General features: G+C 62.4%; 2 protein-coding genes across 13 annotated transcripts in view; both read left to right on the top strand.

Moving 5' to 3' along the window:
* ANK1 (ankyrin 1) overlaps positions 1–21,438 on the top strand; it is a 77,402-nt gene extending 55,964 nt beyond the window's left edge. For 4 of the 12 annotated variants that reach the window (XM_050939824.1, XM_050939822.1, XM_050939823.1 and 1 more), the window contains 10 exons: positions 95–299; positions 1,944–2,040; positions 3,939–4,167; positions 4,448–4,573; positions 4,663–4,782; positions 5,214–5,298; positions 5,664–5,738; positions 7,035–7,226; positions 7,808–7,954; positions 11,785–12,364. In XM_050939824.1, the coding sequence (XP_050795781.1) occupies positions 95–299; positions 1,944–2,040; positions 3,939–4,167; positions 4,448–4,573; positions 4,663–4,782; positions 5,214–5,298; positions 5,664–5,738; positions 7,035–7,226; positions 7,808–7,954; positions 11,785–12,338 (1,830 nt within the window). In that variant the 3' untranslated portion in view covers positions 12,339–12,364. The other 8 variants (XM_050939827.1, XM_050939825.1, XM_050939833.1 and 5 more) reach the window with 7 other exon arrangements.
* An 850-nt stretch (positions 21,439–22,288) lies between these two features.
* NKX6-3 (NK6 homeobox 3) lies at positions 22,289–26,684 on the top strand. The gene is made up of 3 exons (XM_050940283.1): positions 22,289–23,886; positions 25,697–25,866; positions 26,133–26,684. Exons 1-3 carry the CDS (start codon positions 23,517–23,519, stop codon positions 26,352–26,354), a joined length of 762 nt encoding a protein of 253 aa, XP_050796240.1. The 5' UTR covers positions 22,289–23,516; the 3' UTR covers positions 26,355–26,684.
* The last annotated feature ends 1,058 nt before the right edge of the window (positions 26,685–27,742 follow it).

Raw genomic sequence — 27,742 nt, 5'->3', positions numbered from 1 at the left:
TCGTCTCCCAGGACAAGGAGTGCCAGCCGGCGACCGGTTCCGAGCTGGGGTTGGGGGAGCTGGCCCTCATGGCCTTGCCTGTTCTGTCCCACAGGCGCAGCCCGTGCCAGATGAGCTGGTGACGAAGCTGCTGGGGAACCAGGCGACCTTCAGTCCCATCGTCACCGTGGAGCCGCGCCGCAGGAAGTTCCACCGGCCCATCGGGCTCCGCATCCCACTCCCACCCTCCTGGAAGGACAATCCCCGGGACAGCGGGGAGGGCGACACCACCAGCCTGCGCCTGCTCTGCAGTGTTATCGGTGAGAGCACCTGCCTCGCCCTCCTGCAGCCGCCATGCTGGGGCTCCTTCCCCTGGCACTGCTCCCCCACCCACCCCCAGGCTCCTTCTCCTCCCCTTCCCCTCTGCACAGTTCCCTGGGGTCCTTCCCCCTTTCCCCCTGCACAGCTCCCTGCTGCGTGGGGTCCTTCCCTCCTGCACTGTTCCCTGCTGCGCCGGGCCCTTCCCCCCTGCACTGTTCCCTGCTCCCTGGGGTCCTTCCCCCTTCCCCCCTGCACGGCTCCCTGCTCTCTGAGGTCCTTCTCCCTTCCCCCCTGCACTACTCCCTGGGGTCCTTCCCCCCTGCACGGCTCCCTGGGGTCCTTCCCCCTTGCCCCCTGCACGGCTCCCTGCGGTCCTTTTCCCTTCCCTGCTCCCTGCTCCACAGGGTCCCTCCCCCTCCCCATGCTCTCCCCTGCTTTGCTGCAAATGAGATTTACTCTTTGTCACGGAGTCCCCGGGTGATGCTCTGGAACTGCTCCCCACAAGCCAGGCAGGACTTTGGGGAGCCTCCTCTCCCTTGGAGCAGACTTGTTCAGGGCAAGAAGCTCACACGTCTTCACCTCCTGGGTCTCTCCTTGGAGCATTCAGCATCCTCCGCCCCTCCATGCACTTCCCACAGCGAGTCCGCCCCAGCGGGGTCCTGGGAAGCCACCGGGTTCTGCACCCCCACTTCGCAGTCAGACGTGACTCTCAGCCAGCCAGTAAAACAGAGGTTTATTCGATGACAGGAACAGGGTCTAAAACAGAGCTGGTAGATACAGTGAACCGGACCCCTCGGCCGGGTCCATTCTGGGGGTCAGTGAGCCAGACCCCATGTCTGCACTTCACTCCTCATCCCCAGCCAGCTCCAGACTAACAATCCCACCCACCCCAGCCCCTCCTTCTCTGCTCAGTTCCTTTCCCGGGCCAGGAGATCACCTGATCTCTTTGTCTCCAACACCTTCAGTTGGCACCTTTGCAGGGGAGGGGCCCAGGCCATCAGTTGCTAGGAGACTAGAGTGTCAGGCATTTAGGTGCACTGGCCCTTTGCTCTGCCAGATACTTAAGAACTGCCATGGGGACACTGAGGCACCAACACAGTATTCAGAGAAAACATTAAGAACATTCAGTCTTCCCCTGCTGGGTGGGGGCTGGGGGGTGGAAGCCGGTGTCTCCAGGGCTGTGGGATCTCTGTGCAGACAGGCGGCTCTGGCAGTGGCTTGGTGGGGGTGGTAAGGGGAAGGTGCTGAGGGGGTGGGATGGAGCTAAAGGAGCTGGGGGCAGGCAGACAAGGGGTGCATCCTGGGCAGTAAGGGTGCTTGGGGGCAGATCGCAGTAGAGTAGGGGGCAGATCCACAGGGCACTAGGGGGTCATATTCTGGTTGATGAGGGAGCCAGGGGGCAGAGTCTGGGGGATGGAGGGGGCCTGTGGAGGATCCCGGGGGACAAGGGGGTGGATCCTGAGTGGTGAGGGAGCAGAGGGTCAGATCCCAGGGGATGAAGTAGCCAGGGGCAGATTGCAAGCATCAAGGGGGTCAGCGGGTGGATCTCGGGAGTGGACAGGGGCAGATCACAAGCTGTAAAGGGGCCAGGGGCAGATTCTGCGGGCTGGGACGGTGTGTCAGGCCCTGTTGTGTTGTTACAGGAGGCACAGGCCAAGCGCAGTGGGAGGATATCACAGGAACCACAAAGCTGGTCTATGCCAACGAGTGTGCCAACTTCACCACCAACGTGTCTGCCAGGTGAGCAACGGGTGCGCGGTGCCTCGTGTGGCCTGGGGCTGGTGACTCAGCTGGTGCTCTGGGGTGTGTGGAGCTTGACCAGAGAGAGCGGGCCATCCAGGGGCCGGGTGTAATGATGCGGTTCTGGCGGGACCCAACTGAAAGTGCCAGTTCAGGACAAATCGCTTAAAACAGGGCAGTTACAGCCCAAGGCTGGGGTTTTTCCATCTCTAAGGCAAACCAAACCAGCCAGCCAAAGAGGACTTTGGTTTCACCCCACTGGCTAACCACAAGTCACACAAAGCAATTCCCTTAGACACTCCAGTCTCCCAATATCACCACCAGTCCCACTCGTCCTGGGGATGAATGGTTATGAAAACCAACACCCCAATAAAAGAAAAAGGTTCTCTTGATCCCAAAGACTCAAGCCCCAGACCCAGGTCAATATACAAATTAGATCTTACCCACAAATCACGCTGTTGTCAATCCTTTAGAATCAAAAATCTAAAGGTTTATTCATAAAAGGAAAAAGATATAGATGAGAGCTAGAATTGGTTAAATGGAATCAATTACATACAGTAATGGCAAAGTTCTTAGTTCAGGCTTGTAGCAGTGATGGAGTAAACTGCAAGTTCAAATCAAGTCTCTGGAGTACATCCCCCACTGGGATGGGTCGTTCAGTCCTTTGTGTAGAGCTTCAGTTTGTAGCAAAGTCCCTCCAGAAGTAAGAAGCAGGATTGAAGACCAGATGGAGATGAGGCATCAGCCTTTTATAGCCTTTTCCAGATGTAACAACCTCTTTGTCCTTACTGTGGAAAATTACAGCAAAATGGAGTCTGGAGTCACATGGGTAGGCGCCTGCATACTTTGCTGAGTTACAAGGCCTATCTGCCTTCTCTCAATGGGTCAGTTGTATAGCTGATGGTCCTTAATGGGCCATCAAGCAGGCTAGGCAGAGCTAACACCTACTTGTCTGGGGTGTTACCCAAAAGCACAGCACAAGTTTGAAATACAGACAGGATAGAGCCAATATTCATAACTTCAACTACTAAAATGACACATGCATACAGAGAGCATAATCATAACCAGCAACCCATAACCTGGTCTTAGACACCTTATATGACCCCCTTTACATAAGATTTGATGCCACTACAGGACCTTGGTTGCAACCATGTTCTATATGGTCCCAGATTATATCAATAATGTCACAGCGGGTCACAGAGCAAGGCTGAGGCCCAGGTGATTCAGTGACTCGGCCACAGTCCCAGAGCTGGGACCTGAACCCAGCACTCCTGAGTCCCAGTTCTTGCTGCCCGAAGGGAAAAATGCCAGCATTTCCCAGGGTTCCCCCAGGCTGTGAACCCAGGACCTCTGGCACCTCAAGCCCCTTAACCACCAAGCCCCGGTGGCATCTGAACAAAAGCTCCCACGTGCCTAGGCGACTGCAAGCCTCGCATGCTTGTATTATCACATATGTGCAAACGTAGGCCTGTCCGGTCTTCGTGAACACAGCGACGTCCAGCAGGGGGCTCACTGGCCAAAGGCAGGGGCCGAGCAGTCCCACAGGATGAGTCTGCTCTGGACTGCGAGTGAGCAGAGAGCCCGCGCAGTCATGCTGGAGGGTTGCCTTGGAGTTCATTTTATTTTATGGGGTTCGCTCATCTTTCTGTTCTCTTCCTTTGTTGCTCTCTCGTGACTGTCCAGTGCCTGGCGTGCCTAGCGTGCCGTGCACTGCAATGCTGGTCTGGTGCCCCGGGATGGCCCGGAATAGCTGACATCTTTGTTCTTGGGATGTGGTTTATGGGAAGCCAGCGAGGGCCGCTGGTGTTCAGTGCTGGGGGAGGCCTGGCCTGGGCATGTCAGGCTCGAGGGGCCCCCGGCTGGACCGTAACGACCAGCTTGGGGCTCGTGCCCTGCAGGTTCTGGCTGGCGGATTGCCCGCGCACAGCCGAGGCCGTCCATTTTGCCACCGTGCTGTACGAGGAGCTGAAGGCCGTGCCCTACATGGCCAAGTTTGTGGTGTTTGCCAAGATGAACAATGCACGGGAGGGGCGACTGCGCTGCTACTGCATGACCGACGACAAGGTGGACAAGACCCTGGAGCAGCACGAGAACTTCCATGAAGTGGCCCGCAGCAGGGACATCGAGGTAGCTCCCCTCCTCCTGCCTGGTGTGTGGGCGGCCCTCGGGGTGTCCCAACCCTGCCCTGCTCACTCCACAGCAAGGCCTGGTCTGTATGGCCCCCGCCTGCTCACTCAGCTGCGGTGCTGGGGGCTTGGGGGAGCTGGAACCTGCCTGCTCCTTGGCTAAGGGACGTCGAGGAGGAGTCTCTGCACCCAGCTTTGCTTGAGCCCCCCACAGCATGCTGGGGCCCTGTGGGGCAGGGGAGAAGGGAGCTCTGAGCCTGACCCCTCCCCGCTCTCCCCAGGTGCTGGAGGGTATGCCTCTGCATGTTGAGCTCTCGGGGAACCTGGTGCCTGTCAAGAAGGCCACGCAGCAGCGCAGCTTCCACTTCCAGTCCTTCCAGGAGAACTGTCTGGCCATCCCCGTCAAGGTAACAGCCGCCCGAGGGTTTGAGTGGCTGGGCCGGGCTGGGCTGTGGGCCCATCTCTGCTCCATGCCCACTTGTGTTGTGGTGTCTAGGTGCGGGACAGCAGCCGGGAGGCAGGTGGATCTCTCTCCTTCCTGCGCAAGGCCATGAAGTACGAGGACTTACAGCATGGCCTGTGCCACCTGAACATCACCATGCCGCCATGCACCAAGGTCAGTGAGCGCTGGGCCAGGGGCCTGGCAGCATTCCTGACGCCTTCCTCCAGCCATGCAGGGAGGTGCTGGAGGAAGGCACCGGGGCCTCCCCCACCCTCAGCCCTAGGGGAGCTGCATGCCACACACTGCGTTTCATGCCAGCTTGAGACACTCCCGGCCAGGATCTGCTGCGGCACCACGGCATGCTTTAATGTGTCCCTGACAGTGACGGCCGGGGCTGGCTCCAATGTTCTCCCAGGCGTGCTGAGCTTCTGCCCCTGCCCTTGCGCCATGGCCCCACTGGGGAGTTACTGGGGATACAGTCCAAACCCCTGGGGTGGGCTGGGCTCCCTGGGGCCTGCCAGTCACCGCCAGGGTGCTCCCAGGCTGAGCGGCTGGATGGCTCCATTCCCTGTGGGGTTGGTGACCCATGGTGACTTCTCCTCCAGGGGACTGGCAGCAAGGAGCGAAGGAGGACTCTGACACCGTTGGCTCTGCGAGAGAGATACAGCATCCTCAGTGAGAGCACTCTGGGTATGCAGCCCGCCCTGGCTACCATGCCCAGCTGGGCACCGGCCCATCCCACCTATCCACCCCTGAGCCTGCCCCACCTATCCACCCCTGAGCCTGCCCTGCTTATCTGCTCTGCGGCGCGGCTCCCCACCCCCTCGGCCTATCCATCCCTGGCCTGGCTTCTCTGCCTGGCCCTCCACAGCCCACTGGTCACAAGAGGGAGGGGCTGGGCCCAGTGGCTCAGCTGCCCCTGCCCAACCCCACACAGAGGGGAGTGCAGTGCTTTCTCTGGGTTCTGGCCGGATTCCCTGCCTGCGACCACACCGGGCTGTGAGTAGGTAGCAGGGCCTGAGCAGGGACAGCTGTGACATTCTCATATCCCCTAGGCTCTCTAAGCGGCTTGGAGAAGGCTGATGTGAAGATGGCTGTTATCTCGGAGCAACTGGGCCTCAGCTGGGCTGGTGAGTTTGTGCCTGGCGCTCTCTGCGCCGTGGGGATGCAGACTCCGGCTCTCTGCTGCTCAGTGCACCAGGGCAGGCTTTGCTTGCACTGCGCCCAGCTCCCAGCAGGGCAGGGCAATGCAGTGCAGGGCACTGCCCGGCCCAGCTCGCTCTGACATCAAAGCAGGTAGCTGGGCTGACAGCAGGTGTGAGTTTGCACTGCCTGTCCGGTGGTGGGACTGTTCTGGAGGCTGTGGAGCAATTGGAGGCTTTGCTTGGGTAGCCTCCTACATCTGTGTGCACCCCAACAGCAGCACGTGGCTAGGCTGCTGTGGCAGGTGGCTGGGTGTGTTCACTGGGAGCACCGGGTCCACATCCTGCTCTGTCTCCCAGACAGTGGGGCTAGGAAAGAGAGTACAGTCCCAGCCAGTGTGCATGCACGCTGGTGCCCTGTCCCCTTGCACGTCTCCGCATGCCAGTGCACTGTCCCCTTACACGTTTCCACATGCCAGTGCACCATTCCCTTGCACACCTCTGCATGCCAGTGCACCGTCCCTTTGCATGTCCCCACATGCTGGTGCATTGTCCCCTGTGCTCTACCTCTTTGCATGCACACCAGTGCACCACTGCCTTGTGTGCCCATGTATTCTGGTGCACTGCCCTCTTGCGTGGATGTGCACACACACCTTCACATGCACACACTGCTGTGCTGTGTGCTGTGCACCTCCTGGTGGCGTGGATATACACTCTTGTGCATTGCTCTCTTCCATACACGCAGGCACACACTTGTGCACCCTGCACACCTGCTAGCACACACACTCCCCCCATCTCTGTGCCAGCCAGGACAGGATTTTGCTCTGCATTTGTAAGTTTTCCTGCTTCCTGAAGCAGGGCAGTGAGGTCTTTGGCACTGGGTCCCAATCCGGCAGGGGCAGTGCTGATATCGCTTGTTACATTGCAACCATGGCTACCAGGAGGCTCAGGAACCATCCTTCCCAGCTTCTCCCTAGCTGGAGCAGTTTGTGACCCAGTGCAGGCAGCCAGGCTGAGCCTAGCGGGCCCAGTTTCACACCCGGTGACACTAAAGTTGGACCTTCTGCCCTTTTACTCCCCACCCCTTCCCATTGTTCTGTTGCACGGGCAGGATGTCAGCAGCTCTGGGTGGACATGAGTGGAGACATGTGGGGGACGGCTGGACCCGGGTGGCATCCCCAGAGCTACTTGCCTAGAAGTGTCTCAAGCAGAGGTGCTTTCCCCTGCTCTCTTTGCTGCACGGGCCTGCGATGATGCCTAACACACATGCCGTGTTTCCTACAGAGCTGGCCCGGGAGCTGCAGTTTGGGGTGGACGATATCAACAGGATCCGGGTGGAGAACCCCAACTCCCTGCTGGAGCAGAGCGTGGCCCTGCTCAACCTGTGGGTCAGCCGTGAGGGCAAGAATGCCAAGAGTGGGTATTTGCCTCCTTCTGCAGGGGCGAGGGCACAGCTAGCCCCCCAGGGTTCCACAGGCGCTCTGTGCCGCCAGCCCGGGGCTCTAGCAGGCGTGTTGGCCAGGGAGCTGGGCCGGGAGTGGGTAGGCAGGGCGGGCCGGGGTGCCAAGCCAGGTGTGAGTAGGCAGGGCAAGCCAGAGAGCTGGGACAGGTGGTGGATATGCACAGCAGGCCATGGAGCTGGGCCAGGCATGGGTAGGCAACGCAGGTTGGGGAACAGGGGACCACTATATCCTATCCAGTCTTTCCCCTCAAAAGAAGCTGGGCCAGTTTTCCTATCCCATGACAGAGCTGTGGGGCCGGCCCATCCACAGACATGCAGCGTTTCCTTGCATACACCATGCTACACTGGCTCATACGTGTGCAGATGTGAGCTGCTGGCTCCTGTGCACAGGTGGCCTGCGCTGCGTCACAGGTCTGCATGCGTATCTGTTCCCAGGCGGTTCGCAGTTTGAGGATGGCCGAGTCCTCGGGCTGGGCCCTCTTTCTAGAGGGTGGGTGAGGCTGGCGTGCCGCGGGTGGGGGCAGTGGGGATAGATCGGCCTGGCAGGGATGGGCCTGTGCTGCCTTTTGATGACACCGGCTGCTCCCCCTGACAGTGGAGAATCTGTACGCGGCCCTGAGGAGCATCGACCGCAGCGAGATTGTCGACATGCTGGAGGGCTCGGGCCGGCAGAGCTGCAGCCTGAAGGGCGACCGGCATTACACTGACAAAGACTATTCCCTCTCTCCCTCCCAGATGAATGGTGAGTCCCTGGCACTCGGCTGTGAACCCACTGGGGACCCCATGCTCCCGCGGGTGAGTCCCTCGGCAGGGCGGGCATGACATTGCCCCAGTGCAGGGTGGCAGACACGTCACTGAGACCAGCGGCCCTGCCAGGCTGCTCTGCTTCAGCCGTGCCGAGGGAATGCGAGTTCCCACTGATGTCAAGGCAGGGGAGCCTCGGGGGCCTGGGGCAGGACTTTGAGCCTGCCTGGGCTGCCCACAGACTGCCTGAGTGTGTGGGCAAAGACAGCAGCCTTGACCAAGGGCCAGGCCTGCGTGGCTCTGTGCTGTGACCAGGTGTGAGTACGACACAGGTAGACATCCCTGCCTCAGCACGGCTAAGAAAGTGTCGATGTGGCACCCTGGGTCCATAGCTGGGTTGCTAGCCTGGGCCGAAGTCTGCACCACTGCGTCTGCACGATTTGCCTCCCGTGATGCAGGCGCCATAGGAGACGTCTGCACTGCAGTGGGGGTGGGGGTGTCCGTGCTAGTGCTCTGGGAGAAGTGCAGCTGCAAGGAGCTAAGTGCCCCAGGGCCAATCCCAACCAGACTCTAGGAATGTCCTGGGAGTGGCCAGCCCCTCCTGCCACCCAGCCTGCAGCAGCCACACGGCTCCTTTTAGCACACCCATACGTCTGCCCGTGCTGGAAACGACCCCTCCAGCTCCAGTGTAGACGTACCCCACCCTGCAAGGCCTGACCCCAGCTCTCCAGCCTGCACTCCCATCCTCCTTGGGCCCCTCAGGCTCTTCAGGCTCAGCCTGGGTTGCAGTGCATTACTAGTGAGCGGACATGCCCTGCTGGCAGGTCTCTGCCCTCTGCCTGCCTTCTGCTGCGAGCTGGGCTCACAACACTTCTCTTGTAACCTGTGACCCCTGTGCTGGGCAGCGGCGTGTGATCAGACAGGGCTGGGTGCCGGGGGCACGGTCAGGTGCCTGCAGTCAATGTCGTGGTCTGCTGTCCCTTTGGGCCCAGGCGAGGGGGTGAGGCTGGGTGCTGGGGGTGTGGTTGGGTGCCAGCCTTGGCGGCAGGAGTCCCTTTGGGCCCCTGTGCCTTGCCCTGGGGCGTGGCCGTGAGCTCTGCATGCTGAACGCTCTCTTCCCCCTTGTTCTGTGTTTTCTCATACACGCCATTCAGGGCTGCCAGGTGCAGGCCGCTCCTGTTGATCACATCCTGTCACCTTTCTCCTCTGACCTCCTCCTGACCTCTTGTTCTCTCATCCTCCTCCACTGCCTGTCTCCACTGTCTCCACCTCAGCTGAGGCCTAGGAGAGCCACCATCCTGCTCCGGCGAGTGCATGGCACCAAGGCACTGCCCCCACCTCATGGCTGTGTGTGTCTTCGTGGCCCTCCATGTGCTTCCCCCAGCAACGGCCCAGGGCCAGCTCCACACGGCACCCCTAGCACAGGGAACAGTGTCTCTGAGTGGGAGCCGGGTGAGCAAAGCCACCTGCCCGGCGAAGAACCTGGGCGCTGCTGTGCTGTGCCAGGCCTGGCCCTAACTCACTCTGTGCCCAGCCCAGGGGGTGATGACCTGTGCCCAGCACCGAGCCCATGGCCCAGAAGGGTTAGTAGCCAAAGGCCCCTCAGAGGGAGTCGTGCCCCCTGCAAGGAAGTGTTGCTAGACACCCTGGAACAGCTGTGGTGCACACGGCTGCCTCAGTTAGCAGCGAGCTGCCAGCGCAGCAGAGCCCCGCAGAGCTCTGGGCAGCACCGGCTCTGGGCCCAGCCAGCAGAGTCTCCAGGCTGTGTTGGCAGCAGAATCGCAGGGGCCGTGCAGGCTGACGAGGCAGATGACACGTTCTCTGGGTGCTGATGTTGGGGGAGAGGAGGTTGGCATGGCTCAGGGGAGCTGAAAGACAGGAGTGGGGCAGCCCCCGTGCCGGAGCCATTGCAGCCTGGCCAGTCTGTAGGGAGTGACCCAGGCCTGTTCCCTGGGTTGGGCGAGAGGTGATGGCTCTGGAGGTCTGGTCAGGGTGTGCCCAGCATTGGGCATGTCTTGGCTAGTGCTGGTGAGTGCCCTGCTGCAGGGGAAGGACGGCTTTGTGCTGCAGACACGAGTTCAGATCAGAGCCAGTGACTGGGTGCCTGGCACCTGGGCAGAGCAGGGCATGAACAGGCGGAGGCAGCGTGATGTGCAGGGCTGCCCCGTGCACTCGGCCACAAGGTGCAAGGACTGGCCGCACTCGCAGCCCCAGAGTGACCGGGGCGGGGCCCTTCGTGCCGGAGCCCCAGGACTGGGTGGAACCGATTTGGTTACAGGGCAAAGCGCTGGCGCAGCCTCAGTGCTAGGGCACAGCTTCCTGGGGAAATGCCCGTGACGTGCTCTCCATGGACATGCAAATGGCAGTGGAGGTGCCACCAGGTGCTACTGGTATGCCCCTACCCTGCCCACCACAGGTGCTACTGGGATGCCCCTACCCTGCCCTGTGGCCATCACTGATGGTTGCCTCAGGGCTGTTGGGTAGGAGAGGTGTCCAGAGCCCTCCAGGGCCTGCAGGGTCTCTGAGCATGGCCCATCCATGCCCCACCACTGCCCAGCTGCATCTCCATTTTAATGCCCACCTGGGTCTCAGCGGGGCTCGAGAATTGAGCGGCTGCTGCCGGGGCATTGGGTCCCTGTGCACCCCGCCTCCCCCATGCACAGCTGCTACGCAGCGCTGCACCTATAGGGCAGGAGGGGCCTGGCTGTCTAGCTCTGCCCGCAGCCCACAAACCAGCCAGCCCTGATCAGAGGGGCTCCCGAAGTCCCCACCCTCCTGCCTCTGCCCCATTCTGTTTGGGAGCTCAGTCCAGGGGGATCCCGTACCGTCTCTCACAGAGCCAGGCCAGAGTTCAGCCTGGAGGCTTAGCTATGTGGAGGCACAAAACTGGCAAGGGGGTGCTGCGGGTCAGAATTGAGAGATCTCAGCAGGGATGGGAGATCTCAGCAGGGAGCCCAGGCAGGGCTAGCAGGGGGCTGGGGGACGCTGGCAGAGCTGTGGGGCAGGGGAGCCCAGGACAGGGTTAGCAGAGGACACCGGCAGAGCTGTGGGGAAGGAGAGCCCAGGGCAGGGTTAGCAGGGGACACCGGCAGAGCTGTGGGGCAGGAGAGCCCAGGGCAGGGTTAGCAGGGGACACCGGCAGAGCTGTGGGGCAGGAGAGCCCAGGGCAGGGTTAGCAGGGGACACCGGCAGAGCTGTGGGGCAGGAGAGCCCAGGGCAGGGTTAGCAGCAGGCACTGGCAGAGCTGTGGGGCAGGGGAGCCCGGGGCAGGGTTAGCAGGGGGCACCGGCAGAGCTGTGGGGCAGAGGAGCTCAGGGCAGGGTTAGCAGGGGGCACCGGCAGAGCTGTGGGGCAGGAGAGCCCGGGGTGGTTATAGCAGGGGGTTGGGGCTGGGAGGCTGGCACAGCACCACACCGTGCACTCAGGCTCCAGAGAAGTACAACACGAGCAGGAGTCCCCGTCCCTCCCAGGAACCCGGCTGGAGGCAGCTCACCCTGCCAAGAGGGTCCTGTTGTCTAACTCACTAGGACCAGCCCAGGGCCAGGTGCTGCCCGAGGCACCCGCCTGCCTGCCCTAACACATCCCAAAGTGCCCTCAGGCTGCCTGTGCTCCCGTCTCAGGCCCTCCCACTGGGGCACAGGCAGAGCCACTAGAGGAGCAGTGTAGGGCGCTGGGGCGGTGACTGCTCTGAGGCACTCCTCTGCCCTGGACTGGGACACAGGGAGCACAGCGCTGCCCCAGGGGCTGGGGGCAGCGTGGGCCTGTTCCCTCCTCTCCATGTCTGCGGAGAACGGCTGCTGGAGCTGTCGCCTCTGTCTGCCCCTGCAGGTTACACTTCGCTGCAGGATGAGCTCCTCTCCCCTGCCTCCCTGCAGTACACGCCGCCGTCCCCGCTGCGTGCAGATCAGTACTGGAACGAGGTGGCCATCCTGGACGCCATCCCCATGGCCCCCACCGAGCAGGACGCCCTGCTGGAGCTGTCCGACATGCAGGTGTGGTCCTCGGGGCTCACCCCCTCGCTGGTGACTGCCGAAGACTCCTCCCTAGAGTGCAGCAAGGCCGAGGACTCGGACGCCGTGAGTGAAGGCCGCTTCCTGGGGCAGCTGCTGGATGACGCGCACGGCCCGGACCACCTGGGCTCATTGGATCTGGCTGAGGACGACACAGTGGATTCAGATGCCATGAATGGCCTTATTGACCTGCTGGAGCAGGAGGAAGGTCAGAGGTCAGAGGTGAAACTGCCAGCGTGTGAGCGCCAGGCCGGGCTGGCGGAGGAGCAGGGCTTGGAGGATGAAGTCTCTTTTATTTCAGGTCAGCAGAGGGTGCGGACCAGGATCCTGGAGTCGCCAACTGTGAGCCGAGTCGTGGAGAAGGGCAGGTAATGTTCCCTGGCCAGGCTGCCTGGAGCTGGGCAGGGCAGCCCGAGGGACACCTGGGGTGCCCATGTCACGGAGCAGGACGCTGGGGGAAGGTGGGCAGTGCAGCTGCTGCGCCGTAGGCCCCCATCTGAGCATGCCGCCCCAGAGAACTGGGTGCACACTGGGCCAGGGGAAGGACTGGATCAGCCAGGGGGCTGCCCATGGCTATGGGGAATCCCTCACAACCACCTGGGGTGCCAGCCCAGCTCCAGGGGATGGCCGTGGTGCTCTCGTTGGCAGGGAGCTGAGCTCCCGACGAAGGTGCTCTGCCAGGGCTGAGGGCTGCCTGGCAGTCCCTGCCGCTCCTTGCCATAGTGCCTGGGGCAGGCAGGGGCAGGATGTGCCTGACCCTGTGTAGAATGAAGGGTCTGGCTGGCCTCTAGGCCAGCTCCCGCCCCTTCCTCACCTGCTCCTTGTGCCATCAGACAGGGCGCAGCCGCCCATGGGTGTCTCCGGAGGGCGTCTGTTGCTCCGTGGGTGGGGTGGGAAGTAAGATGTGGGGCTAGTTCGGATTCTACGTTACAACCAGAGGCTCCGAGTGCAAAGGCCGGTCAGGAGGGCCGACAGCCTGGCGGAGGCAGGAGGGCAAGGCTGGGCCCACACGGGGGGCAGTTTGCTGGAGGGTAGAAACTGACAGTGTCTTTGTCTCTGTCCTTGTTCCTCTCTCTGCTGCCCAGGCTGAGGGACTGGAATGCAGAAGGCTCCTTTGTCTGCTGCCTGCAGGACCTGCCTGAGGGGTCCTGGCAGGAGGGGGTCCCCAGAAGCCCATGTCTGCTGCCCAGAGCGGCCCCTGGTGCAGCCCCCCAGGGGAGGGGCCAGGAGCAGGTTCTGAGGCCCCCAACCGAGCGTCTGCGAATCGACCCCCACGAGGAGAGCAACTGGCAGCCCCAGCACACGAGGAGCCAGGACTACAGCCAGTGGCTGGAGGAGGCGGATAGCAGCTTCTTCAGGCAAACAAGGGTACGAGGGTGGCAGTGAGAGCCAGCCCCCGGGGGCTGGGCATTGCAATAGAGCCACTGGCTGGAGCCCCCTCGCTGTGTGTGAGGCCCACGGCGCCCTTGCTGGGGGCCAGAGCACACACAGGAGTGAACGCCAAGCTGCCCTGTCTGGGGAACCTGCACTTCTTGGGCAGAGGCACTAGACCCTGATGATCTGCCCACTCCTGCCCCCCGCCCAGCAGCTGGGGTCCCTCAGCAGGATAACCCATGCTTTGGACAGAGTGCTGGGTGAGTGCTTCCCGCTGCCCTGCCCCCAGCTCTGGGCACTGCCCCCTGCCAGCCTCCCTTCCCTGGCTCCTGCGGGGGAAGGGCCCCAGAATAGCCTGGCTTGTGCTAGGCCCAGGGGTTTGATTTCACATATGAACCTCCTCCTCTGTTCTTCATTTATAACCCAGACAGCCACCCTGCATGCTTCCTAATTGGGTAGCTCCCAGGGCGCCTGCCCTCTCTGGGTCAGCCAGCACCAGGCATGGAAAGTCCAGAAATAGAGCTGGCCGGGATGGCCTGGGGCAGGGCTGGGTCTTTGAGAATCCTGCCATTGCCAGGCAGAGCTGGGCAGTGCCAGGGCAGGGCTAGTACTGAATGGCACGTAAGCAGGGTGCGCTGGCTTAACGGGCCCTGGGGTGCTGCGGGGTGCCCTGGACCCACTCCTCCCAGGGCACTTCCCAGGAGCCCCAGGGTAGGGGAAGTGGGAGGAAGAGCCCTGAGGTGAATGCAGCGATGCTGGGGGCTGGCTGGCTTGCAGCCCCTTGGCTGGAGTCACTGAGGGGCTGTGTGACTTTTCCATGCTCCTTACAAGTCAGCTGGGGGTGAGAAGTCTCGGCCCCAGTCCCCCGCAGGAACCTAGGCTCATATCACCCATGCTGCCCTCCTGCCCCATCTGCAGTTAGCCAGCAAGCAGAGGCGCTGGGGGGGGTGGCCCCCCCTCTGCCTGCAGGGGAGGGGCTGTGGCTGTCAGTCTGAGGCCAGATGACTTTGACAGAGCTCCGAGTGCAGAAGACAAACCCACCTGCCTGCCCAGCGAATGGTGCAGCTGGCTGGTATGCAGCGGCTACAATTACAGCAGCCTGCCCCAGGCTGTGCACAGAGCAGGGGGCAGCCGAGCCAGAGGCAGGGTGCACACGCCCCACCGCAGAGCAGCGCCAGGGCTGGGATCTAAGCGCTGGGCTCGGCAAGCAGCCATGCACTTGTGGCTGTAGCAGACGCACCATGTTGGCCTTCCTGACCCAGCTGCTGATCACCCTGGTGCTGCTGGGCTTCTTCCTGGTCAGCTGTCAGAATGTCCTGCACATTGTCAAGGGCTCTGTGCGCTTCCTGCTCAAGCATGTCCACCAGGAGCTGGACAAGGAGCTGGGCGAGAGCGAGGGGCTGACGGACGACGAGGAGTCCATCTCCACCAGGGTGGTCCGTCGGCGTGTCATCGTGAAGGTAACCCGGGCAGGGAGTGGGAGCCCCGAGGCAGCGAGCACTGCCCTGCTGGTGGGGCTGTCACTGGCCCCAGGGGAGCCATGCAGAGCCAGCCTGGCTCGGCACCTCCTCTTCCAGGTCAGGGCGCTGAGCCTGCACAGAGTGTAGCACTAGCATGCCCTGGTGCTGGCCCTGCCCCTGCGCTTCCCAGTGAGGGGGCTGGTGGGGTGTGTGCAGGGGGTTGGCAGTCGGCGGCGAAGTCGGATTTGGTGTCACTTATGCAGGGGGTGGGGGCTTTTGCACTTGGTGCCCCGCAGTGAACACAAGGGGCTGCCCATGGGGCATTGGCTCCCTGCCCTCCCCCCTCACTGCCTCGCTCTGTTCTCCCCTCTGGTGCTGCAGGGCGATCAGGTTCAGGATATTCCGGGGGAGCAGGTGACCGAGGAGCAATTTACTGATGAACAAGGCAACATTGTCACCAAGAAGGTGAGTACGGACCAGACACAGAGCCCCCTCAGTCTCTGCCCAGCATCTGCCCTTCTCTCCCTGCCCCCAGGGATGGATATTCTTCCCTGGAAAACCCCCTCCCCCAGCGCTGTCTCAGGGGAGCAGCGTGCCCCAGCATGAGGTGCCAATGGCAGGGCAGGGCCGAGTGGGAGTAGGACCAGCAGGGTGCTGTGGCCAAATCCCTGGGGGTGTCTGAGGCCTAGCCTGGCCTGTGGCAGGCAGCTCTAATGCCCACTCTCTGCAGATCATCCGGAAGGTGGTGCGGCGGATTAGCGCGGGCGACGAGGAGAAGGAGGTGATTCTTGAGGGCTCTCTGCAGGAGCCCCAGGAGCTGGAAGCTGAGGCAGATCACTTTATGAAATATGCCATCCTGCATCAGGACAATCTGGGCACCAAGGTACAGAGCCTGCTCCTCTCCTGGCCCTTTGCTAGCTCTGGGCAGCACAGCCATGCGCCCCGCCATGCAGGGCTCCCTGAGGGCTCTAACTGGATCTTCCCTGGCCTCCTCTCCTTCCCTGTGCCCTTCTGCTGTACCTCTGGGACTGTGAGGGGCCACGCTTCTCCCCTCGCTGCAGCCTTCTCCTTGCCAGCTTGCTCTCCCGTACTCCTCCTTGTCCTCTCTGTGTCTGTCTGTCTGTGTGACGCCTCCTGCTTCCTCTCTCTGCTGCTCTCCCCAGGAGGAGGTGCGAGGGCACGTCCCAGAATCGGAGCTGATCGGGGGCAGGATGGGGGCTTACATAGTGAAACGAGCCAGCCTGAAAAGGGGAAAGCAGTGACCCCCCCAGGGCCTCTTCCGAGGTAATGCCACCTTTGTTCTGACTGCAGATCCAGCTCTCTGTGCCATGTGCCCTGCATGGAGCCCACCCAGCCACTGTGCGCTTCCCCGGCCCAGAGGGGCAGGAGACACAGCTGCTCCGTTAGGGCATACTGGAGAACAAGCCCAGAGCTGGCTGCCTCTTTCCCCGTTGCCAAGCCTGTGAGCCCCATGCTGCTCCTGGGGAAAGGGGCTGGCGTCTCTGCACACTGCATGTCATCTGTCTGTCTGGCTCACAGGGCATTCCAGGGGAGGGGTGTGTCAGGGTGTCACCTTGGTTATGAAAGCTAGGGGGATTGTTACCCTGGGTTACAGTGTACCGTGGGGACCGCAGTGATGTCACCACGGTTACGACAGCCAAAGGCATTGTTACTCCAGATTACAGTGTACCGTGGGGGCTGCGATGATGTCACCATGATTATGACAGCCAAGGGCATTGTCACCCCAGGTTACAGTGTACTGTGGAGACCACAGTGGTGTCACCACGGTTATGACAGTCATTGTTTCCCCGGGTTACAGTGTTTCGTGGTGGCCACGATGGTGTTACCATAGTGACAGCATTCCAGGGGATTGTAACCAGTAACTACAGCCTGCAGTGCTGTGGAGATTGCCCTTGGCACAGTCCTTCCCTGCCAGCTCTCGGGCTGAGCTTTGCCCTGGGCCCCACTCCCCATTGCTCTGCGTGCTCACCTTGCCGCTTGCAGAGGCACCGGTGCCGCTGCTATAAATATCCCCGAATGCTGCCCTGGTAACAAGTTACTGAAATCCGAGCCTGTCAGGCAGCCCCTGCACTGTCAGCTGTGACCCGGAGCTTGTCCTGGAGCCTGGGTCTGGGGTCAGGTTTCCTGGAATGAGGTGCCATGTGCCTAGGAGCATGGGGCTGACACACGGCGGCTCCTCCTCATGTCAAACACCTTTCCGGTGCTGGGTGCCGCAGGGAGCTGCGCATTGCCCTGTGGGAGGCCAGCCCCTGCTCATGGCACCCATAACTCACAGCTGCCTCCTCCTGCCACGTGAGCTGCTTGCACCCGCGGCACTCATTGGGCGTTGCTGTCTGGCAGTGCTGTAACATGCCATGCAGGACCTTCTCGGGGGCGTTATGAGGGACTCTGGGCACCAGAGGGCAGCAGGGAACCTACAGCTTGAAGGCAGCTGCAGGTAGGGCTGGGGGCTGTGAGCAGTGATAGGAAGAGGGTGCAGGCAGTGGCCCTTGGCCTGGGGGGGCCATGTGCCCAGGGTCGAGTGTAGAGAGCAGGCAGCGGTGAGGGAATAGGAAGGTCAGTGTGCCCACGGCAGGCGTGTTGCAGTAGTGAGGGGGCGGGGGCTGCATGCCCATGGCAGGGTGTCCGGTGCATTGTTCCTGGGGGGGTGAATGGGCAGAGGGGGCAGCGGGCAGTGCATGCTGATGACAGAGATGGTTGATTTTGCCGGCGGAGTGGAAGCGCCAGGCTCTAGTCCCACCAGGATCTCCCAGCTGCTCAGGGCCTGTCCCCAGTGACGTCTGCGCGGGTCTCAGAGCGCTGAGCCAGATCTGGTAGCTGGATGCCAGAGCCGTGGAGCAAGCACAGGGCTGGTGCCCCCTGCATTGCCCTCGGTGTGGCTTGTGCGCGAGACGCCATGACTCTGGGTGTTGGGTCATTTCCTGGCGCTCGGACATCGCTCCCGTGGCCCGGCCCAGCCGGATGCCTGCTTGGACACAACCTGCACTGCTGTCCCTGCAGTGCTGCGGTTCCTGCTCAGAGACCAGGGGGCTGATCTGCAGCAGGACCCCTTTCCCAACTGCCTCTATCCTGCTAGAGCACAGCCAGGCACCGACTGAGCTGGGGGATAGGTGCCTGCCCCACAAGGACAGGCGCTCCCTTGGGTCTCTGTCGTTTGTGCCTGTGCTGCTGGAACATAGGTATCCCCCAGCTGAGTTCTCTGCAGTGCTCCTGGGAGGGAGTCCTGGGGCTGGCTGTCCCTGGGGGCAGGGCCTCCCTGCTCTCTCAGCCATGCTCTGTGAGCTGCCAGTCTGGCCCAGCCAGCCATGCTGCCTGCACTGCTGTACAGGACACCTAGGTTCTTTCCCTGCAACAGCAGGGGCTGAGAGGGCTGCTGAGCCACCAGGAGGCTGGGGCGGCTCCAGGCACCAGCACACCAAGTGCATGCCTGGGGCAGCAAGCCATGGGGGGCGCTCTGCCTGTTGCCGCGAGGGCGGCAGGCAGGCTGCCTTCGGCGGCATGCCTGCAGAGGGTCCGCTGGTCCTGCGGCTTTGGCAGACCTCCCACAGGTTGCCACTGAATCCGCGGGACTGGGGACCTCCTGCAGGCAAGCCGAAGGCAGCCTGCCTGCTGTGCTTGGGGCGGCAAAATGCCTAGAGCCCCCTCTGCCAGGAGGAAGTGGAGCCAGCTCCCCCAGGCAAAGGCTGGTGGCTGTAGTGCTGGCTTTGAAGTGGGGTGTATGTTCCTGCACAGAGCACTCGTGGCCACACTCTCCATGAATGTAACAGAGCCCCCAGGCTCCCCTCTCATCGTCTTCCCAGAGTGCCAGCAAAGTAGCACCAGGGCAGGTGATGTAGGGAAATAGCCAGTGGGAGCCCAACTGGCACTGCACAAGGCTGCAAGTAACAGTTAAACCTCCGGTGATGCCCCCTGTGCATTCACCAGCACACCCTGCCCAGGGACCACTTCCCCTCCCAGACCATCACAGGGCAGTAACCCCCAGTCCATGCATTCTGCCTCAGACCTCTGCATCCCCCACACAGCCGCCTCTGCTGAGCACATGCAGACAGTCATTGCTGGGGCCTGTTCCCTTTGAGCCGCAGCTGACTCCTGCTGTTCACAGCTGTGGGTCCAGCACCCTCCTCATTCCAGGCCCTGGGCAATGAACAGGCAGGGGCTGGTTTCAGCTGGCATCTCGCCCTTTGCTGAGTGCTGCAGCGTTGGGTGCCAGAGGGTCTCACGTCCAGCCAGCTTCCCCTTCCCTTTGTCCCTTCCCCCAGCACCAGCCAGTCCCTCTGAGCTGCTGTGGCCATGCCTGTAAGTGGAGCATTGGGTCATGTCCCCAGCTCTGGCCTACTGCACTGTGGGGGCCCCCGCAGGGCACTGTTTGTAACCCAAGTTCTGTCTTTTCTGTCCTTCAGGATCTCACCTCCACCCCGAACCACTGAACTGCAGCCACGTGTGGCCAGCCCCACGAGGAGAGGCGAGGCGAGAGCGGGCAGGCGACGGGAGCAGGGCTGGCTGTACACGTTGCTCTGGCATGATTTCTGTAAGAGACTTTCTTCCCGTCCTAGTCGCATGATTGACTGACTGCCAACGCATGAGCCACAGTTCTTACTACGGACAGGGACCCCAGGAGCCAGCAGCACCTGGGGCAGCGTTTCTCCGGCAGCGACAGGACTCTGCTGCGTGCACCCTGACTCCGGACGGAGGCTGCGGCTATGAAGGGCTGCCCAGGGCAGGGGCGTCAGCTCCCACTTATCCCTCAGATTGTCTCTTGGCTGGGTTTTGCTGCTTCATCCCCTTCCAAGGAGTGTGTCGGGAGGGGGGATGTCAGAGCCTAAGGGGGCTGCGGGGGAGGGCCGAATCACAGCTCTCGAGGGGGCGCCCATGGCAAGGGCAGGGGCAGGGGATTGGCTCGTGACTGCCCTGCCCCTGTCTCTCCAGGAGCTTCTCTCAGTGTGTGTGTGCAGCTCCCAGCAGCACTGAGCTCCTTGCTTGTGTTGAAAGTGTAAACTGTACAGTACTCAGCCTTGTGTATATGAACAAATCAATACTATGCAATGCCCGAGGGCACGCAGCGATGTGCAGAGTGCTGCCCACTCAGTGCCCGCATACCTCGACGGCTGTAGGACAGGGATGGCCCCTCAGCCCCTGCCAGGGAGGAGCTCTGGCCAGTGCAGCTGGGAAGCTGGAGGTGTCAGAGGGCGACAGAGCCAAACCTCCCACTGTCAGCCTGGCGCTTTTACTCCCCTTGGCCTTGTTCATTTCCTGACACCCATCCGGGGCCAGGCAGGGGGCCAGGGCACCTGTGCCAGCCCCTGCCCACTTTGGTTACAGATGGGGTAGAGCTGAGGGCCTCCCACCAGGCCCTGGCACGGGCCAGGCAGGTGGCGAGCACTGGCACAGCCCAGCACCTGCCTCAGCCCATTCTTGGCTCTACCCAGCACAATGGCTCTTCAGGAGAGATGCAAGGAAACAGCAGTGGGGTTTGCACCCCTGTCCTCTGCACCATTCGTGAGGCCCTCCAGGGTCCCGTGGCCTCTCTGAAAGGCCAAAATCAGCACAGCCCCCGTGTCCCCTGACCCTTCCAGGACCAACCCCCAGTGCCCAGGGCAAAGGAGGCCCGTCAGAGCAGCTCTCCCAGGCTCTTGCACTGCGTCGGCACCACAAACCCTACTGCTGCAGTCCGGCTGTAGCAGACAGGGTCACCCTGCGACCTGGAGTCTCAGCCCCGGGCACTTCAATGGGGGCCAGCAGAGCTCTGTCCCAGGCTGGCCTCTTGGCTCAGCTGTTCTTGCCAACAGCTCTGTCCTGGCAGGAGGCCGGGGGTGAGATGGGGGGGAGCAGCTACCTGGGCTATTTAAAGGCGCTTAGTAGATGGAACCTGTTGTGACGTGTGACCCCAAGTGGGCTGGTAGTAGGAAGGGGGTGCTGGCTGCCATGTCCCTTACCTCCCCTAAGGGTGCAGGAAGGAGCCAGACAGAAACAACTGGACTTGCGCTTTCCCCAGGAAGTCGCCATGGCCCCATCTGAAAGGGGCTGACGTGTTTCCCGGTGGCAACACCCAGGCCAAGCCCACCACTGGAGCCAGGCTGCAGCCACCATGCCCAGCAGGCCTTGGCTGGTGGGCATGTCTAGTAGAAAAGCCCTCTGCTCCCCTGCAGGCTGAGGTGGTGGGGTAGCTGCAGAGACGCGACTAGGCCAGCCTTTTCCTCAGAGAGCAAGAAACCACGTAGGGTATAGACCGTCCATCCATAACCCTCCGCTCTGTAACATAATGTCCCTAGAATGGCTGACTCTGATAGCATCTCCGTAGAGTCTAGTGCGGGCCCCCTGCTTTGGCCTCTTTACTCCGTAGGGAATGCTCCACTGCACTCGTGGGAGCCGCTGCTTTGCGCTCTGATGCTAGTAGGAGCTGGTAGGGGCGGGGGCACGCTCGACATGATGCCTAGAGAATGCTGCAGGCTGTGCACTAGATGCTTTTTAGAAGTTTTAAAATAATTTTATTTCCTTTTTTTACTGTTATGACAACGAGCCTTTTGGCTCTCCCTGCCCCCATCTTAGCCTCTGATGTATAGACCATTCTCCCTGTACACCAGCTACCAGACTACAACTTAATAAAGAAACCAACACGAGCTGGGCCTTGTCTCTGCTTCTCTGTGGGGGGCCAGGGGTGTACTGGGAAGACAGCAGCTCCCTCCCTGGGTTCCCTAGTGCCTGGCCAAATGGAAGGAGGGGGTAACAAGGCTGCAGATCTGGCGGTCAAGTCCGTGTTCTGCCGTGCATGCACACCACTGCCTTCCCCATTCACTAGGGTAGGTGGGAGGGAGAGCTGCAAAGAGAAAGGTGCCCAGGGCAGCAAAAGTTTCAGGTCTGCTGCCCCAGCGCAGGGCTGTCCCCTTGAATGTGGGCCCCTGCAGTGGCATCCTCTGGGGATGTGCCGAGGCCTGAAGGATCGATATCCTGGTGGGACACAGGGTAGAAATACCCACCCAGACAGCACCAGCCCTGTGTGGGGAATGACACAGCAGGCGTCTGGCTGGATTGAACAGCACCAGCTCGAGGGAGGGAGCTGGGCATCAGCTTCCCGGTTGATGCCATTTGTTAAGCATGTTTTCCTGCCTGGGCAGGGGAAGGGTGTATTTGCATGTGTGCACGCATGATTGTGCATGCAGGGACAGATGTATGGCGGGGTGGGGTGTGTGTGTGTGCAGGACAGGTGTGTGGCCGGAGGAGCATGCAGGGACAGGTGTGGGGATGGGCACGTGCAGGGACCGATGTGTGGTGGGGTGTGGGGAGCGTGCAGGGACAGATGTGTGGCAGGGGGCGTGTGCAGAACAGGTGTGGCGGGGGAGGTGTGCACAGGGACAGGTGTGGGGTGTGTGTGCAGGACAGGCGTGGCGGGGGGGCACGTGCAGGGACAAGTGTGGCGGGGGCTGGCAGGCAGGGCGGGAGGATACGGCTTGTACAAGTACGGATGAGTAATACTAGAAAATGGAGCCCCCAGGCAGGGGCAAGCGCCCCCGCAGTCATGAGCTGACACACCACAGGAGCCAGCTGTGGCACCTGCAAAGCCATGCACTGCAGCCCAAGGGATGAGGCCTGTTGGCTGCTCGCACCACCCCACAGATGCTGTCCGGCAGCGCAGGTGGCTGCGTGGGCCATTGGGCCAGACAGGGAGTGGCGCGGCCTCTGCCCTGGAATCCCGCAGGGCCCAGGCACCAACCACAAGCCAGCAGGCATGGGGAGCTGCATCCCAGACACATGCATGCCCCCCCGTACACACAAGACCCCCCCCATACACACCTGCACAACACACAATAGCTCCCACACACACATGCTCTATCACGTGCAGTCCCACCATGTACACACCAGCCATGAACAAATACTAGTGCACACAGATATGGACCCCCCCCCACGGCTGGGGCACTACACACACAGGCAGCCCCATGTGCTGTGCACACAGACGGACATGCACAATTGCCTACACCCAACTGCGCACATGGCCGCGCACCCTCTGGTCCAGGCAGGCCGATGCTCACTGACCCCGTAGCCCCTGCACACACCTGCATGGCCCAGCCCTGCCCTGGCCACCCTGGGCTCTGGGCCTCGTCCCTCGCTGTGGGCAGACAGGCGCAGACCCAGAAGCTCTGAGCCCAGCAGCAAGCAGCTGATTATTTTTTTACAGCTAATCTTTCAAATTGCAATTTGTCTGGGACAAGCCAATCCAGGGCCTGCCCTGTCACCCAGCCAATGGGAGCTTAGCCCAGCAGCTCAGCCAATCGGGGCCCAGTATTCTAATGGCCCACACCTTTATCAGAGAAATGTTGCTTCTCCTGAAGTTAAACTTCTGTGGCAGGGACCTGGGTGCAGGTGCTCTGGGGGCGCCTGGGGTCAGCCTGGCCAGCCGGCCCCGGAATCGCATGGGCTTGGGCCTCAGCCCCGGACAGCACCTGGCAAGGTGCTCCCAGACCAGCCTGCCCCCCGGGAGCCCGCCTGGGTCACGTGGCTGCCGTGGTGCCTGCTGCCTGGGCAGTGCCAGCAGCTGACGCCCAGGCTGGGCTGTAGGGAAGCAGCAGGATTGTGGCCAGCTGGCTCGGCCCCCAACTGAGCCGGGCTGCCTGGGATGGCTTTGCTAGCACGTGGCACGCAGCTGGGGCGCTAGGGGCCGGCTTGGTGCATTCGCTGGCCTCTGCCAGGGCGAAGCAGCGCCATGGACTCCAACCTGCAGGGGACATTCCTGCTCAACAGCCCCTCGCTGGCCCCCTTCCCGGAGGCGAAGGCCCCCATGTGCCAATACGCGGTGCAGAACTCCTTCTACAAGCTCAGCCCGCCAGGACTCAGCGCCCAGCTGGCAGCCGGCACGCCGCACGGCATCACTGATATCCTGAGCCGGCCAAACAGCAGCCTGCTCTCAGCCTACCCCCACACGGGCGGCTTCAATGGCCTGGGCTCCCAGCCCGTCTACTACGGACCCCAGGTGGGGCCCTTTGCGAAGGTAGGGAGCGACTACCCGTCTCGGGGCAGGGACTCCTGGGCAGACCCCGGCCAGGACTGGCGAGGAGGCCGACCGTGCGGCAGCGGTAAGTACCTGGTGCGGCACCACAGGCCGGGGGCTAGCAGGAGCCACACGCTGATGGGGCCCCATGGGCTCGGCAGCATGAGGCCAGATGCAGAGGTTTGGCTCAGCAGTCCCCACCAACCCATGCCCCTACCAACTACCCCAGCCCAGCCCTCCTTCTCCCCACAGCCCGGACTCTGCTCCCTGCCTGGGCAGCAAAGCCACTGCTGCTGCCACCCTGGGGCAGGTGCCAGGCACTTGTGGCAGGGCCATCCCCCACGGGACCGTGCTGCTGGGGCAGTCAGAGACAGCTCACCAGGGCCCAGCCCTGCCCCCTCCACTGTGCCCAGCCAGGACCCACTCTGAGGCAGGGCTGGGAGGGCCCCGGAGCTGTGCTCAGGGGCTGGTGAATGCCCGTGCTGAGCACCATGGCAGGTGCCCGGGAAGGATGGTAGGTGACGGCACAACGGCTTGCATGGGCCACTGCTGCTGGGACCCAAGTCACTTTTACGCACCAGCTGGGGGGATTTGGGGAGAGGTTAGTGCCGGACTAGGGCAGGGCAGAAATCAGTGTCCTTCCTCCTGCACGAACAGAGCTGAGCTCTCGCAAGGAGAGGGGCTGAGCCTCAGAACCCTGAACTAGGGGCAGAGCCCCCCTTCCCCTGCCCCCGCTAGGTGCCTGCACGGGCGGGAACGCTGCTCTCTTTGCCACCAGCGCAAGCTCCAGGACGTGCTGCATTCAGCCCACGGGCAGGGAGAGGAGCTGGCTCAGGGACCACCTGGCTCAGGGGAGAGGGTGGGAAAGCAGGACTGGGGCAGAGCCTGCAACCCCCTGCCCCCGCAAGGGATGAGTTGGGTGAGTGCTGGGGGGAGGAGGTTGATTGATCCCCACCCCCCCTTAGGGGCTCAGCACCCAACATGGACCTGGCATGTGGGTGCCCCGGAAAGCCTGGCCTTGCAGCCACAAGCCCCTGTCCCAGAACCCCACGGCGGCCAGCATGTGGGGAGCCCAGGCCCTGAAGGACGGGCTGCCCTGGGGCACTTCCCCACTGCTCGTGCTAGCACAAGCCCTTGGGCCACAAGTGGCTGCTTTAAGCCGGCCAGAGCAGCTGGCCCTGACTTGGGAGCAGCCAGGATGGGCGCCTACAGGTGCATGACCCACTGGCCGCATGCCCCTGGCCGGCTGGGCGAGGCAGCATGTGCGCCCCACTCGCTGCCGGGCACCAGGGTGCCCTGTGGCACGAGGGCTGCTGGGCCTCTCAAGGGCATTATGTGTCACTTGTGGGGGTGGGGCTGGGCCCCCGTTTCCCTGATGGAGTCATGGGGGTGCCCATCCCATGTGGCAGTGATGACAGCATCCGAAACAGGCCCAGCAGGTGCCAGACCCCACTCAGGGAACAGAATGGCGCGCCCAATACAGGGTTTTACTGTCACCCTGGGAGCTCGGGGGACAGGGAGCAGCCCGCTGGGAGGGGGGTGTTACTGTCACCCTGGGGGTGTGTGCATCCTGCTCTGGGAGGGTGTTACTGTCGCTTTGGGGGGGTTACCAGCTCCCTGGGGAAGGCTGCAGGGCACATTCCCCTCTGGGAGGTTACTGTTACCCGGGGGGCATGAGGCATGTCCTGCTTGGGGGGGGGGGTACCGTCACCCCAGGGAAAGGGGGGTCTGTGGTCCACAACCCACTCTGGGGGGGCTAGCGTTAGCCTCAGGAGGGGGCTGGAGGCACAACTCCCCTGGGCTCCGTTAGGGCTCCTCACGTCCTGCCCAGCTACACCCTCTGGGGCAGTAGGTGCACCAGTCCCCTGCACTGACCGGTCCTCTCCCTCCGCCAGCCCCGGCTCACCTGGCCGACAGCATCCACAAGAAGAAGCACACGCGCCCCACTTTCACCGGCCACCAGATCTTTGCGCTGGAGAAAACCTTCGAGCAGACCAAGTACCTGGCAGGGCCTGAGCGGGCACGTCTGGCCTATTCCCTTGGCATGACCGAGTCGCAGGTGAAGGTGAGTGAGGGCCCGGGGCCAGTGCTGGGACTCAGGGGCCGGGCTGCCCAGGGCTGTCTTGTTAAAGGGGCCAGTGGAAACTGACCCGAGCCCCCTCAGGGCCAGGCTGGATCCTTAAGCAAACTGGCCTGTGTGGGGCACTGGTTCACTGGGCACTGAGGGGCCTGGCCAGGGCAGCGGGGGCTGGTCAGCCCCCAGCAGCAGGGAGCTGGGATGGGAGCCCATCAGCTCAGTGCAGCCCTAATGCACTCCCCATCCCGGGCCAGGTGTGGTTCCAGAACCGACGGACCAAGTGGCGGAAGAAGAGCGCGCTAGAGCCCTCGTCCTCCTCACAGCGGGCGGCGGGCGAACGGGCCGCCTCTGAGACTGAGGACGACGAATACAACAAGCCCCTAGACCCCGACTCGGACGACGAGAAGATCCGTCTGCTGCTGAGGAAGCACCGGGCTGCCTTCTCGGTGCTCAGCCTGGGAACCCACAGCGGCTGAGCCCCCGGCCCCCTGCAGTGCCTGGCACTGGCCCCATGCCCAAGATGCCTGTGCACCAGCCTGCACGCTGGCTGCTCAGAGCCACAGACACGCAGAGCAGCGCCTGAGCTGGCAGGGGCTGCTCTGAGCGGGAGGGGTCGAGCCTTGAGGTACAGGGTCCTGGAGCCTGCCTCCTCCCCGGCTGAGTTGTGAGGGGACAGGAGCAGCCCTGACCCCACAGGAGCTGCCAGCGCAGCCTTGGGCCATAGAGCCAGGCTGCGAATGGGAAAGGGGGGCTCTGCCTCTGTCACTGCCCCACGCTGGGAGGGGGCTGCCTCCAACCTGGGCAGAAGGGAGCCGGGCTCCAGCATGTCCCGGGCTGTTGGTGTTACAGACCTTGCTGGGCCATGAGCAGTGATGAAATAAAGGTCCCAGCCCCCCGTGCATCTGGGCAGTTATTTGACTGCGGCGTGTCCGTGGCTGCAGCTGGCTGGGGCGGTAGCAGAGTGTTGACGGCTAGGCTGCCTGGTGATGGTGGGGAGGGGGGGAGGGTTAAGCTGTAACCCATTTTACCCTGCACTGAGCAAAGGGTCCCTGCAGGGGCTGCACCGAGAGATAGCTGGCCTGGGCCTCAGCTCAGAACACAACTGGGGGGAGGCGCTGGGGACACTCACTGGGGAGCAGCCAAAAAGATGCTGGCACTGCCATGGTGACGCTGGCACGCAGTCCTGACAGCACTGCTGCGAGGAAGGGCGCAGTCCTGGAGCCGCCAGCACTAGATTCTTGTGGGTACATTATTAATTAATTAATTAATTTGAAGTTTGACCTGGGGCGTTGCCCCATCTTTCCTCATTAGCCCAGCCCTGCTCTCTGCCCCATGGACTCAGCAGGCCCTGCGTGCCGTCACCTTGCTCACGCCTGAGTCGGTGCCGGTCACTGGCCCAGAAGCACCAAACCCACGCGGCTCCCTGGCTCAGTCGCACCCGCCCCGCGCAGCTCCATGCAGGGTGGGTACTGCGGCAGGCGGGGTTTGAAGCCGAGGCCGGGCCAGTGGCGGTTGCTGTGGCACTGTTCATGCACAGGCACTAATGCTGTGGGTGCTGCTGCCCTGAGCCATGGAGACCCAGCCCAGCAGTAAAGGGCGATGGCCAAGGGGTGCTAGGGAGCCGCCCAGACAGACCAGGAGCAGCATGACCAGTCCTAGGTGAGAGGTTAGGCCAACAGCTGCAGAGACACTGTTGTACACCAGCCTCTCCGAGCCGGGATGCTGTGGGGAGCATGGTCAGCACCCTGGAGCGGGAGGGGAGCTCCAGGTTTCTTTGCAGCAGGTAGCTCTCGGGTGCTCAGCGTACCCTGAGCTACTGCGTGAGGCACCAGTTCAAAAGTCGCTCGTTAGGCCTCTTGTTGGA

The sequence above is a fragment of the Gopherus flavomarginatus genome, chromosome 2, assembly GCF_025201925.1.
Source record: "Gopherus flavomarginatus isolate rGopFla2 chromosome 2, rGopFla2.mat.asm, whole genome shotgun sequence".
Lineage (NCBI taxonomy): Eukaryota > Metazoa > Chordata > Testudines > Testudinidae > Gopherus > Gopherus flavomarginatus.
This window is presented reverse-complemented; position numbering and strand designations above follow the sequence as displayed.

Bases quoted from the DNA above. Each gene is read 5' to 3' on its own strand.
- NKX6-3 (XM_050940283.1), top strand. From the start codon at position 23,517: ATGGACTCCAACCTGCAGGGGACATTCCTGCTCAACAGCCCCTCGCTG. The intron at 23,887-25,696 runs GTAAGTACCTGG...TCCCTCCGCCAG, and splicing joins AGGCCGACCGTGCGGCAGCG to CCCCGGCTCACCTGGCCGAC. The intron at 25,867-26,132 runs GTGAGTGAGGGC...ATCCCGGGCCAG, and splicing joins TGACCGAGTCGCAGGTGAAG to GTGTGGTTCCAGAACCGACG.